Source organism: Lonchura striata, chromosome 3, assembly GCF_050655825.1.
Source record: "Lonchura striata isolate lonStrDom1 chromosome 3, ASM5065582v1, whole genome shotgun sequence".
Lineage (NCBI taxonomy): Eukaryota > Metazoa > Chordata > Aves > Passeriformes > Estrildidae > Lonchura > Lonchura striata.
Window position 1 is genome coordinate 71348054 of NC_140705.1, and position 14094 is coordinate 71362147.

At 41.8% G+C, this 14094-nt stretch overlaps 1 protein-coding gene across 1 annotated transcript in view; it reads right to left on the minus strand.

The window, feature by feature from the left end:
* Positions 1–424: 424 nt before the first annotated feature.
* PGBD5 (piggyBac transposable element derived 5) overlaps positions 425–14094 on the minus strand; it is a 68046-nt gene continuing 54376 nt past the window's right edge. The window contains exons 6-7 of the mRNA XM_021527145.4: positions 9637–9742; positions 425–8150 (exon numbers count right to left, since the gene is read on the minus strand). Coding sequence (XP_021382820.2) covers positions 7955–8150; positions 9637–9742 — 302 coding nt within the window. The 3' untranslated portion in view covers positions 425–7954. The remainder of the gene's footprint in view (positions 8151–9636; positions 9743–14094) is intronic.

Below are 14094 nucleotides of genomic sequence, written 5' to 3' on the forward strand. Positions count from 1 at the left end.
TGCCAGGAAGAGCCAGAGCAGCGAGGACAAAGGGCTGGTTCTGTTCTGGTTCTGTTCAGCAGAGATATTTGAGAGCTGGGACAGATCTCCCTGCCCTTGTGTCCACCCTGCTCTGCCCTGAGGTGGCTGGGAAGCATTGCTTGTTGGGGTCAGGAAAGCATGGTGGCAGGGACAGTGGTGCTCTTTCCTATGCCTTTATGCAGGTTACACTGAAAGGCTTTTTCAAGTCAATTCTTTCTAAAGAAAATGCCTTTGTCCCCAGTGGCTGGATAGAGATGGTGGATTTATGATTCTGATGGTCTTAGAGTGTGAACCTGTAACTTATCTTGCAGTATATTCTCTACATTCTTTCACTTAGGCACCCAGAGCATAACCAAACATCTTCTCCACATATTTCAGTAAAGAACAAGACAGGACAAGCAACGGGTAATATATCTGACTGTATTTCAAAGTTGTTGATTGTAAACAAACTTTGTTGAAGAAATAAAATCACATGACAAGATATCAGAGTGATACTATAAATCAATTTTGTTATTGTTGCCACACTTCACATTTTTGGAACTTGGAATTCAGCTTATGGTGTACAAAATTTGTAAAAATTTATTGCAAGCGTGCCTTTGTGTAGAACAGAACTGGTGTCACAAAAATAGTTCCCTGTCCCATGCAGAAACACAGCTGTGTGTCTCTTGCTGTGAAGAGGTCACACACCTGCATTTCCTGAAAGACTTGGCTGTTATAAAATTGGTCTGAGAAGATTTAAAAAAAAAAAAAAAAACCAAGTAACTTGCAGTGTATATTTTACCTCTGTAATTTATGCTTTCAACAGAAATCTTTACAATTATAAAGAATATGGAACTTTGCAACAGAACCACAGTTGCTGATGGTGTGAGCACAGTCCAGTGGTCTTGAAAGCACTCAGCCAGCTAAGGCCCATCTTTGCAATTGGAACTGTCACTGCATTCGATGGAATGTAAGTTGCACACATTGAAAAATAAATGAAAACAAAATGTCAGTGGGGAGATTCCTTCTCCGGAATCCCCATTGTTCCTGTTTCTACTGTGGTGCTTCCACAGTCTGTAGCTTCCATGCTGTGCTGACATGCAGCAGTGCTGTGACTCCAAGGCTGATGACTACTGGACATGTATAGCCTAAGGAAAAGCATGGAGTGAAGCCAGGGATGTAGCTAAAGCAGGGTTTGTGTTACTCAATCAGCTGTGCAGACTGGTTATGTTAAACATCAGCCTTTTCTTTTAATTCAAAGGCAGCAGGAGAGGGGGGTATACATGCTGGAATGATGAGAGTTAGAAGGGAACACCTGGCTCCTCTCCCTCCGTGTGCCCATCCTCTGAACTTTCCTCTGCCTTCTCACACACACTGTTGCCCTTGAGCTCCTCCTTGTATCAGACCATGCTGATTAGCCACACCTTCACAAGATCAGATTAATCGCTGGCATAAACCTGAGTTTTGTTATCTCTGATAGCACCCCCAAACCATGGGATCAAGCTATTTTTTTATTTCAATACTGAAATGCCAGGCAAATATTTGGTTTATATCTAGAAGAAAAATCCAGATTGCAGAATAAGTCAGAGAGACCTGCAAACTGTTTTCCATCAAATGAGCAACTATGTTTCACAGAGACATGCAAATTGTTCAGCAGTCACATTTTGCAAATGCCTTGACACAGATTATTTGAGAACAAGACCACAAAGTTACTTTGACACAAGTGGGTTGGGGGTTCTGGACAGCTGAACCTAGTGCACTGTGCTTTGCTTTTAAATTTCTAAGCTTTTTGGGGGAACTAGTGGAAATAGGTCAAAACGCTCTGAAGGCCAGAGCACACTGAAGTGTGAAAGCATTTTCCAGAATGTTTATTTTAAAAACAGAGTTGCAAGGGCTGTGAGCAAACTGCATAGGCCTAGAATTTTCCCTTTCTTAGAAAAACTTCTGAGACCAGCTTGACTATGAAGTCTGCTTGTCCAAGGAACTTCAATTGCAAATTGTGATCTTGTGTCTCCCCAGCCTTTTTTCCCAGTCAGGTCCTGCACATCATGGTGCTACAGGACAGCATGACACTCTTCTCCCGCTGGGCTCCTCACCCAGGGTGCCCAGGCATCCAAGGTTGTTCAGGTACAGCAAATGATGCTTTCCTGGGTAAGGTTTTTGCACTACACATCACGTGGACCACCCTGACATCCAATACAAGCAATTATTACTAGGAAAGAGTGATACAAAAGGGATTTACCACTTAAGGCCTTTTAGTGATACCTAACAGCTGTTCACCAAATCCATCAGAGTGAAAGGGCTTCAAAAACAAAGCAAAACACAAAGAAAATCCCCAGATCCTGTCAAAGGTCTCTCTATGACAGCAGTGCAGAGCTGAGGAATATTACAGCCATGCCAGCTGGAGCAGTGGGTTTGGTGCTGCTGAAACCTCTTCGGGGTCCATCCAAACCTGCTGGGACAGCACTACTGGGGCAAAGCAGACGACACCTTCACAGTGATTGCAATCAGAACAGCCTGCAGAAACAATACCCTGTTTAATCTGAGATCTGCAAAATAGCAGAAAGGACCAGCAAAGCAATGCTACAGAAGTAAACTGAAGGGACAACTCTGTGTTGTCAGCTCTTCAAGACTGACCAAGAACCTGCAGAATGCTTTGGATGTGTTCTAAATGCAAGGAATGAGGGAAGAAAAAGAAAGTGTGGGGCAGCAGGAAGTTTCTCCAGGGCTAGATTTCCAGAGAGACAAAGTTGTCACTCAGAGGAAGAGATCCTTTTTGCAAAGCACAGCTGTTCTCAACTGTTTGCCAACAGTGAGGTGATGATACAGAAGTGCTTCTAAGAGTTCATGATGCTTTTGTTAACAAAGGTAAGTTTAGGAATAATTGCAACAAGAATGAATATATATCAAGTAGCACTGATGGCAGGCTTGCTTTTGAGTAGATGATGTGATGTGATGTGTTGGTGCAAGTATCTGAGTTAACAGCAGGCCAAATACATACCTGTTTTGAGCTTAGAGTTCCTTGCCCTTGTGAAACTGTGAGCAGGCCTTTGACACTTCAATGTTCTTCTCAGCCAGACTGAGATGAGGTTGTTTTACAAACAACCAATCTTACATCAATCCAAGTGTGAAGGACGTGCCATGGCAAACTCCGTAACAGAGGTGGATGGAAGACTTCATATTCCATCTAAGCCTCAGTGCATTTTCTTAACTCAGTAATTACTTGTCTGAATTTCACACTGTTTACTAGACTATTGCAGAGCTTCAGATTTTCCATATATCTCTTTTAAGTTCCTCTAGTCTTGTTGGGCTCCTATGTTTTATCAAATTTTCTCTTACCTTTAGTGCAATTTGGTTTTAACTCATGCCAGCCTGCATGAAGGAACCTGTGCTAAGTCCTACAGCCCTTTCTTAGGGGAAAATGATATTTGGCATACTTTCATTTCTTGTTAGGAAAAGTGCTTCTGAACAAGAACCAAGTCACTGAAAACATAGAACACAGCCTTAATCAGCAGGAGTGCAAACTCCACTTTACAGTTTCATGACCCCTGTTATCTGTGCCGTGCCTTGGTGTCTGGTAGGAAAGGAAAAGCTTTGATAAGCTAATAATGTCTCACAAATGCTGAGGTTGTTCCAGCACTTTGCAATCCTTGCTTGTAAAGTAACAGAAATGCACAGAAATATCAGAGCAGCATAATCCCCCAATCCCCCCTTGTCAGTGGAATCAACTCTACCACAAGGGGAGTAAGGCATGGAAGAATGAGATAGAGGAGGCTTCTTTCACTACTCACTAGCTCAAGACAGACTTCCAAATAACTGTTAGAAGGAAAGTAACATCTTCAGAAAAAAAAAAAAAAGACCACAGAAATACATTTGGAGGTAAAGAACAGGAATGCTGTTTTTTGAGTTGCTAAATTCAATTTTCTCTAGAATAGAAACAGAAAATGGAGATGAGATTTTTTTAAATTGTGCCCTATTGTCAAGTGTACAGATGGTCTGAAGTAAAACGTGGCAGAATTCCTGCAAGCCCTTGAAGCATTTTTCAATGGAGACAACAGTGGAAACCACTTCCCAGTGGCTTCTAAGCTCTGGCAAGTGTGGTATCACACACTGGGAGAATAAATGTTTTCCAAGAATGGATCATAGCATGACAGACATTTCCTGAAAGTACTGTGCATAGAAGGTTGTGGGTATGATGGTCTTACTGATGGTCTCAGTTCTTTGAAACAAAGTTTGCATACCATGAACAAGTAATTATCAGTTTTTAGAAGTACACGTCAGTGAAAATTCAATTCAGCAGGAGAGAAAGGAGCTGTGCTGTGCTCCTTTCACTACTTCAGTGTCAAACTTCTTTTTTTCCTGAAAAAGTTTAGACATTCCTCTGTGACTTGGTTGGCATTTCAACTGCATTTTACCTACTGCTAAGTTCTTAGATCTCTTACCCAGATTGTCTTAAGGCTACAAACCACTCAAACTATAATTTCACAAGCTATTGCACAATTAGACACACACGCACTATAATGAGCATCCTTGCACTACTTTGAGACTTTTTTCCCCTCTTTAATTAGGGAGAAGCTTTAATGTTACAAGCAGGTAGGAACCAAATCTAAGTAAGCCAGTTTTCAGTAAAGGAAATAATCCTGCACAGGCTGAGCTGCAGTTGACAAACTTTAGCTTTTTAAAAATTATCCTATATCTTCCTTAATTACTTTGCCTCAGTTGTAGTAACAGAAAAAGTGCAAGATGCTTTTTCAACAAGGAAAAATCTTAACTTTCCCCAACCCTATCCACTTCCAGTCAATAACAGGAAAAGATGAGGGGGAAGAGTCATCTGTAGATACAGACTACACTTTGGTGCTTCGAGAGCCAAAATTCAGATATTTTGTACATACAAATATATATAAATATTTTTGCTTACTTATGGAATGTTTGTGCATGGTAAGAACAACAGTTCCAAATGATGAGGAATGTTTAAGGCTAAGAAAATTAAATTCATTGCAAAGCTATAACTTTGTTTTCATTTTTCTCCTTTACAAAGGAGACTAAAGCATCTTCCCTGTAATAGTCAGCCACTGTGTAATCCCCCGTCAACACCAATTCTAGGGAAAACTACTCAGGACCCAGTCCCTGAGGCAAAAAGCTAGGATCTCATGATTTGAGCTCAAGTAATCTGCATAATTAACTGCATACATTGGTGAAAAATTAAATATTTCAAGGCCTCAGGCCTGCAGTCATCCAAAAAAAGAAAAGGCATTTTCTGTATGGGATGGCCTAGGTCCAGGTCTTTAAGTACACACAGTTATGTAACAATTTGCCAAGGGCTCCAGATTTATCCCAGGGGCCTACAATGTAGCTGGACAGTGGTCTGCCTACTCCTCAGAAATGCCTGGTGGCTTCAAGGTGGTCTTGGAAACCATACCATGTCTGCTGGAAACATGGGTATCCTGCACATAGCCCAGCATGGCACGGGAATGTAAGGAAGCTGGATTTTCATTTAAGCCATCCCAACAGTAAAGTTCCAGCCAAACTTTTCCTTACTGCCGCAGTTTTAACTACCATATAAATTTATGGGATATAATGAGCTAGTAGCTACACTTCCTGATCCAATATAGACTGGCATTGTCTGAAGTAGGGAGCAATAAGAACACTCTGTGAAATTTCCTGAAAAAAACCCAGACCTGTAGGTTTATATTGCTGAACATTCATTTTTTCATGCTTCAGGCTAGCTGCTGTCTTCCTTTGAATACTTAGAAGACTGACAAGAACCAGCTATCAAAACACAATCTGAAGAGCGGTGGTCTCAGTTCTCTACAGGGTCAAGGAATTTTGAACTGATTCTTGGGTTCCTGTGCAGCTTGGCATTGTCAAGGGCTAGAGCAGTACAAACTCAAACAAAATTTTGTCCTTTCTCCCATGTTTCCTGGGTGGAAACCTTGTGGACTGAGAAGTTAAAAGGATGCTTAGGAATCCTGCTGCTGTTCATTGTGCAGCTGGCAGCCAGAGCAGGGTGTGTGGGACAGGCTCCAGGCTGTAGCACAAGCAGAACCACCATGGAGTCAGCCATCCCCTTCTCTCCCTGCACCCAGGTGAGATTTGCCTCTAGGTCTATGCCAACAGTAAGACTTTGGTGGAAATAGAAAGGTGTCAGTGCAAGGATACTCCATGGGCTAGTCATTCCTTTACTAACCCCTGCTGGATTCTTCCTCTGCTATTATTTACATGCTATGCATTTGTATGTTACAGAATGATGAAATCTGAGGAGTTTCCACATTTATGTTGATTACCCTCTACTGTCTCTTGTCAGATACATGTAACCTCATAAGATTTACACTGATAAATCAATCATTTACTCCATTCCTCTTGAATAAATTTGAGTCATTCTTTGGGAGAAAACTTTTCAGGCTTGGGATCCTCTAATCAACATAGTTTTCTGCCCTGTAAGTTAATGCAATTCTGTTTGTGCCCATCACTGCTAACCTTCAGAATATAGAGTTTTTTGATTATTGAGTTGTGGACTGAAATCAATAAAGTGTAGAGGGCAGGGTAGTAGCTCCCCTCAGTATTGATTCCCTCATTTCAATCATACCTCTCTCTCTTGGCATTGTTTTCTGAAACTCCAGTGGCTTTCAGATTCCACCAGCACCGAAACATGGCCTGGACCACCAGCTCACAATGATGCTTGTCCTCTACAGTGTCACTCAGACCAGAAGAATTCTTTGGGCCTGCTCTGTTTTAGCAAGGTTTAAGATTGGTTGCAATTGGACGTCTTTCATTTTCTAAGACACAATGCTACGTTACTTTGCTAAACATGTAATCTGCTTAATTACAACTACTGTGACAAGCCCTGAACTCTACCAAAAAGAATTCCTACAGAACACCCCACAGTGATAATGGGAAACACTTGGCTATTAGTGACTTTTTTTTCTGCCAACTGTGTGCCAAACAAAATTCTAAAGTGGACCAAAAAGGTCTTGACAATTAGTAAAGAAAAAGCAAGAAATTATTGTTCTTAAAACTTTAACAGTCCATTATATTAGCTTTTAAAGCAACATTTAAGATACAGTTGAAATCAAGAAAAAATATAGTTGATATATTTTGATCTCTCACCTGTACACTGACCGTGGCAGTTAAGACGTGAGGCAGTATTACTTACTGGCTTACTCACTGTTAATTACAGTAATTAATAGTAATTAATACTTACAATATTAATCACTGTTTGTGTAAAAAAATGCTTCATCATGGTTAAAAAAGAAAATCAGTGTAGCATATTTGTAATTTTAAATTCACTAATGTACTTGGTTTCTCCTAATTTTCCTGTGTTCTAACTGGGATCAAACTGTCTGATGTTACATTAATAAAAACAAAGGGAAAAAAAAACACAGAAGGAAAAAATCATGACTGGTCCTCAGTTCCTGGCTGCCTGCCTGCGAGGGTGGTGTTTGTCAAGATGCCTGCTGCAGGGTTGCTGCGCTGGGCTGCTGCAGCGATGCCTCGCGGAACGTGGGGCGGCAGCCGCGCTCAGCTACAGCCTCACGGGGCTTGTCCCGGAATTTAGTAACTCCAAGGAAGGTGTAGAGTTTCCTGAAATGCCCATCTAGGACTGCTGAGCTGTGCCAGCTTCTGACAAGCTCCTGGCCCAAGAGGAACTTTACAAGGTGACCCTGTTCAACAAATAGCATTGAGATGATGGCTAGTTTAAGTCTATTTTCGGTATACGGATTCCCACAGGGCATTCACATATGCAATTTTGTGTCAGCTTTTTCAGTGGCACTTTCTGCATGAGATGTTTACATCCAGCTGATACTAGGAACAAAGTTTGCACCTCTCTAGTGGCATCACTTGGCATTTTTGGATGACAGCACTGGTGGTGTCACAAGTTCCTTGCTTTGTCGTTCCAGGTGTGGTATCTTCTGCTTTCCCTCCGGCCCCTGCCTACGCCACCAAGAGCAAAGCATCAATGGGTGGGTGAGGTGTCCTCCAAGCCCAGAAGCTCCTTTACAAGTCTTTCACCAAACTGTGCACGGCTGTACCTTGTCACATGGTAGGCCTCTGACATTTTGTAGAGGATGTAGGCATTATTTATAGCGATGCTGATGGCAAACCAGAACACTTGTTGCCAGGTCTTGTTTGGTTTGTGAGAAATGAAATACCTAAAAGTCAAGAAAGGAGGGAAAAACACTGTTCAGCCAAACAATTGCAGCTGGGATGCAAGAAATCACCCCAGACAAAGATCCTGCAGTCCCAAAGGAGAAGCAGATATGGGACTTAACGCCTGGTTCAAGTATTGTTTAAAGAAATTTCATACTATGTATTTGACAGACGTTAACATCAAATTTGCACAATTTTGGACATTTCTGGTAGTATGTAAAAGAGCAGACCTCCTTGCGCTCAGAAGCAAACTTCTGCAATAATCTCACCTCTGTATCATTCAATGTAAATAAGAGTACCAATAAGCATTCCTTGAGCTCACCCATGACAAATATCCTTGTGACAGGAGATGTAGGTCTGAATCCCTTCAATTTGTAACTAAAAAAAAAGCCTCAGTCACATTACATTACAGTTTTGGGAAGCTTGCTGATGCTTCTCCTCAGGTTTATTGTGAGCAAAGGATGATTGCTGCTGCTGTCAACAGAAGGTGGGAGGATGTGGGGGTAGAGTGAGAGCGTACACTGCTGGTAGGTGGACCACAAGGCAGAACTAGAGAGGACTGACATCTTTATATTTAGGTTCTGACTAATTCTAGGACTGCCAGAATATTCTCTCTTCAGTCATAAGATTTCCTATTCTCCTATTTTCCTACTTCCATTTTTTTTAGTAACTGTTTAAATCCACTACCCCAGCTTTTAACCACATTGATTTCCTCAAACCAGATCCCAATATCATTTTCCATTGACCACCTCCTCCTCTTTTATATATTCTACTGAATTCTTGCTCCCTTGCCCAGAACTGGCTTGAAAAATCTGTGCTGCTTTTACACTCTTCTCAATTTCTAGTTCTTGAAATCTTCTGTACCTCATTGCTATTCCCACAGCCAAGCTTCACTAGTGCTATTCTTACTCCCTGCTGTTCCTCCCTGCTACATTAAGAGCTAACACTGAGGACACCAACTGGAATTCAGGACCCAGAAGTTCTACATTCTACTCTCTCATTGTGTAGATAAGCTTTACATGTAGAACTGAATGTCTTTTTTTCTTATGGCTCCAGGTGATGCAAATATCACCAGGACAGATTATAAACTAAACATCATCTACTGCTAGAAGTGGAGAGCTGAGCTAGACTGTGAGACTTTTGGGTCTGGTAGAGCCTTGTTGAATTCTCTATCAGTCTGCTAGCTCATCTTCCCATCACTTCTTAAAAGTCATTTATAACATGCAAAGGACCTGTGCCTCAAAATTTCTTTTTTTTTTTTTTTTTTTTGTCTGATGGATGGGTAGATAGAGCAAAACCAATACCAGCAATGCAGTCCTTGCTTTGTGCAGAGCCAGCATCTGATCTTTGATTTAAACAGAAGTTCTGTCAGAAACTCAGTGAAAGCAGCACTGGGCTCTCAGATGCAGCTCAACATGAACAATTCAAACATTGCAGCAAAAGAGAAGGTGTGAAAGAAGTACACACAAACATGCACATCTTACTTACTTGCTGTATTTATCATCATATTTGCAGATATAGCTAAGGTGAGCAGCAAAGGCTTCAACTGCCAGTGGGCATGGAATTTCTCCACTTTTTCTCTTAATTATAACTCCTGCATCAATTAGAAACATAACAGTTTTTAATTGACATTGTAATTCTAGCAATTGAAAAATATGTTTTCTATATTTGGCTTATAAAATAAACATTATTTACAGTTTTCCCCCTAAGGCTGGAAAATGATCTGTAATGGAGATGCTAACTTGATTTCTTTTCCCAAAGATTGAACTACTACATTGAACTAGTGGAAGGGGAAGAAGAGGTATCATTTTTCAGTTGGAAATGAAAAGCTGTTAGACACAAACATCTTTACAATACATTCAAAGGAACCCACACATTCCTGTAGTCCCACAGTAGCCACCTACAGACAGTATGAATCTCTCCAGTTGTGGTCACCTGTAGAGTAGTGACTTGCTGTTATATGCTTTGAATTCTAGAGATCCCAAATTAGTCCTTTGAAATTAAATCCTTTGCTTATCTCCACCCATGGGGGCTAAGAGCAACATCCCCTTCTCTTCACTGGGTGCCAATTGACACAGAGAAGAAAATACAGTAAGAAGGAGCCAACTGGCTGATCTCAGTGCAGACAGAAGAGAAGCTGGTGGGTGACTGCAGTCTCTTAGAAATAAAAGCAGTCTTGTTCCTGCTGTGGGGAGCCAGAGCTCAGAAGTACCCATAGGTTGCTCACTGGAGCTGAGCACACATTTTTCTGCCTGCAAGTGCTGCTTCCTGTCCTACCTGGTCAGCTGGCTTGGTAATTCAGCTCATCATGGGGGATGGCCATCCTGCCTACTGCACAAATCTGTGGAAAGTCAACAGGCATCACCCTGCAGCCTTCTACCAACCAGTCTTTGCACATACAGGTGCTAGACCAGGTTACTCCAGAAATGGGCCCTATTCCTTCATGTCGTCTATCTTTGACCTGGCCTTCTCCAACACTACAGCAGTATTTGTAAGTCCAGTGTCCTTCTACTCCCCTAGCTCTTTTCTGATGTACTGCTCCCACAGAAAGCTCCCTGTAGGAAGGAAGGGTGGGTAAAACAAACTTAGAGCATAGGAATCTGTTCCCTAACTTTTGACCTTATGCCCCCACAGGTTTCAATTGTGGCTCTCCAGGGTATGGAGCACCACTTACTCCATGGCTACGGCACACTGCCCAGCGAGGCTCCTTTCTCTCAGGTACAACACTGTTTTCTCCAGGTCTAGAGAAGCACAGGCGTGGTCGTATTCTTTCTCAGCATCATTTCAGTATGAGAACAATCCTCGGCTTTCTCATTTCTCAAGCTTTCAGGAAAATTTTCTTCACCTTCCTTCTGCCAACTCTTTTACAATCAGCCCTTAAATGCTACTCACGTTTTGATTACAGACTTCACCATTTCATTCCTCCAGCTGGAAGTCTCATTGCATCCATTATCTCTGTCAAGCCCCCTGTGCTGTCCTAGCTGGCAGGCTCTATTTTGAAGCTAGTATGTGACATACTAAATGTCATGTTACAGCTGAGCCATGCAGAAATTTATTTGGGGTGTTAAAGTCTGATTTTTAAAATTATATTACCTCTGAATTGTTCAATACACTCTCCTTTCACCTCTGCCTCCTCAAGCTGGGTGTAAATGTAGCCCAAGGAGTGGAGGGAAAAGAACAACAAAAAAAAAAATTCTTCATTACATGTATGTAATTACTGTAGTGTGGTTTTGATTCTTTTAATGAGTCCTACACAAATCTGGCCAGCATGAGATAAAAAGAAGTGATACACCACCAGCCTGCTGCATTAGTGCTGCAGAATCACTTGCCATCTCATCAGGGCAAGTCAGGGAAAGGTAAGTATGTTCCTGATATAAGTGTTATACAAAACAAAAAAATCACCTTCTTTCTCCTCTTGCTCTCTTCTCTTTCTTCCCCTTCTCTTCCTTTGGAGAATTTGTATTTCCTTTGTGATTTATTTTGTATTCATAATCTTTAAAGGAATGCATTGTGGTGGCAGAACCATATACTCCCTATTACTTTCTATTCCCCATAACTTTCCCCTGTTTTGAGTCTATAAATAACTGTATAGGCATACTATTTTTAGCCCTTCCTAGGCTTGTTTTGTAGCCATAGCCCACCTTCCCAGGGAAGACAACTGGCAGAGCTGGGTCATTCCTAGCTGCAGGTCTCTGTGGCACATGGTCCTGAGCCAGCTGACTCATCGGCACATCCGATGAGCCATTTCCCCTCCTGGTCCTCCCCCAGCAGTGCTGTGTTCCCATTCCTGGCAGCACTCCAGGGAACACACCACCTGCACTGCAGCCACAGCCTGCCTTTGCTTCCATGCTGGAACGGGTGCTGACTGCCGGCCTCTATTCTGTCACCATAGAAAGGCATCACCTCTTGGGTTTGGCAGTCTTTTAAGCCTTTCTTCTTTTTAATTTAAATTTTTAAGCTGTATGCTTGTGGAGCAAAGCTTGAGAAATATTACCTCAAATGAAGCAAGCCAAAAGACAAAGGTTTACATGTGTTTGTTTCCTGAAAACACTTATCCTACACCTATCTAGAATAATGCTTTTTTAAAAATGGGAGTCCCACTAATACTAGCACTTGCATCCATCTTGTCAAACCCTGAAATTTCATAACAGTATAAAAGAAGGTGCATTGCAGGATCCAAGTGCTATCTGGCTTTTTATCAGGACTTCGATTTCTTACAGCTCTTTATCGGAATTGCCGACATTCAATGTTGTACAAGGTCTGATGATCGAGGTCTTCTCATTGGGGTCCTCCAGCCCCATGCCCAATCTCACATGGAAATGGTAAGTTGAAACCCTAAGTTCATCTGTTCTGAAACATGCTTTTTAACATCATGCCTCTTTCCCCAGATTTTCCAATTCTGGGCCAATCTCACAAGCTGATTTTTTCAGAAAACTTGACTGTCATCAGTCACCTGTCACTCCAGCTTCTCCCAGAGAAAGAACCACACAGAGACTCATACAACTGCTTCATACAATTGTGATGGCTCTACATCATCTTCTCACAAGTCACTTCTGAGGTGCTAACATGCCATCTGTAGCTCTTTATTCCTTATTCCTTGCATATGTGGCCCAAGCTCTGTTTTCTGTGCTTAGTTATTGACTGTTTAGCTTTTAAGTAGAGCTAGTTGGTGAAGAGCACCTGTGGAAATTCTTCTCAGAAAGAAGGTACTTAAAAAGATCTTGGGTTCAACAGTTTTTTGCTGAAGATGTTATTCTGGGCATCCTACTGGGCAGCAAGTGAGGTTGCTGCCTGCTCCATCCTGCTACATATGATAGGTAGAAAAGATTGCAATTATTTCTAGAACACAATAATGGCGATGCTGAGGAAGTGGGCATCAGACCTACAGTGAAAAACCAAAATGCAGCCTTGTCCCACAGATGGGGAAATTAGGACTAGCACATATATGACCTGCTTTAGAATAAGTTAACTTTTTAATCTCTGGGTGTCCCTATCTCTTTTGAATTCTCACTTCTTCTGTAATACAAGCACAAAGAAAAATTAAAGCTTAAAAGCAATTAAAAATACAACTGGATTTTGTTCTAGACAGAAACTACATACCTGATAGCAGAGTAAGCAGAATATGTTTTCAAGACCAAAGGAATTAGATCCATCCTTGAGTATCTGAGATAATATGTCATGACATGCTGGTTTAAAACACCCGTAATAAATAACCTGCTACATCTAAAAATAGTATTCACAGATCTGCTCTGACAAGTGTACTGCCCTCCTGGTGCCTCTGGCTTGGGTGGGATTTGCACTCCAAGTACAGGCAAGATTTACCTTCTTGACTGCCCTTTAAATTGCAATAAGTAGTTAATTATTAGCTATGTCCACCTCTTTTCTCATCCTAAGTACTCTGCTGACCATCTCTTGCCTACTGTTTTTAAGGTTTTATCTTCGTGGCCTCATCCAGCCCACGCACACTTACACTCAGCCAAGTGCAAACGCACTGTGCATCACCAGACAATCCCACTGGCACTGGTCTCTGTTCAACTACCCCGTGTGGGTTTTAGCCCCATTTAACTACCTCCTCTCCCATGTAATATGGGCTGAGCACATTTGTGCTACAGGCCTGCCTCAAGCAGCACAGATTTCTCCTCTTTCTCTTCTATATACCTTAGAGGAAACTAAGCTGGGCCAGCTTCTCTTGAGTTGGTTTAAACTATCTTTGCTGCACTGACTTTAGCGATGCCAAATCAGAGGCAAGCAATCTGGTCTCTTGCCTTCCCACCAAGCTTCCATCTGTTCCCATGTCCCTGCTAGAGACTCTTTGCCCAGCATCACTCTTTGAAAAGCCAGTCTCTGTTTTCTGCTCTGTTTCACAGTGAACTGTGTCAACTGTCCCAGCCAGCATTTGGTAAGCAATGAGTTGGGGAAGCCTTGTCCATCACCCACAAAGGTCAT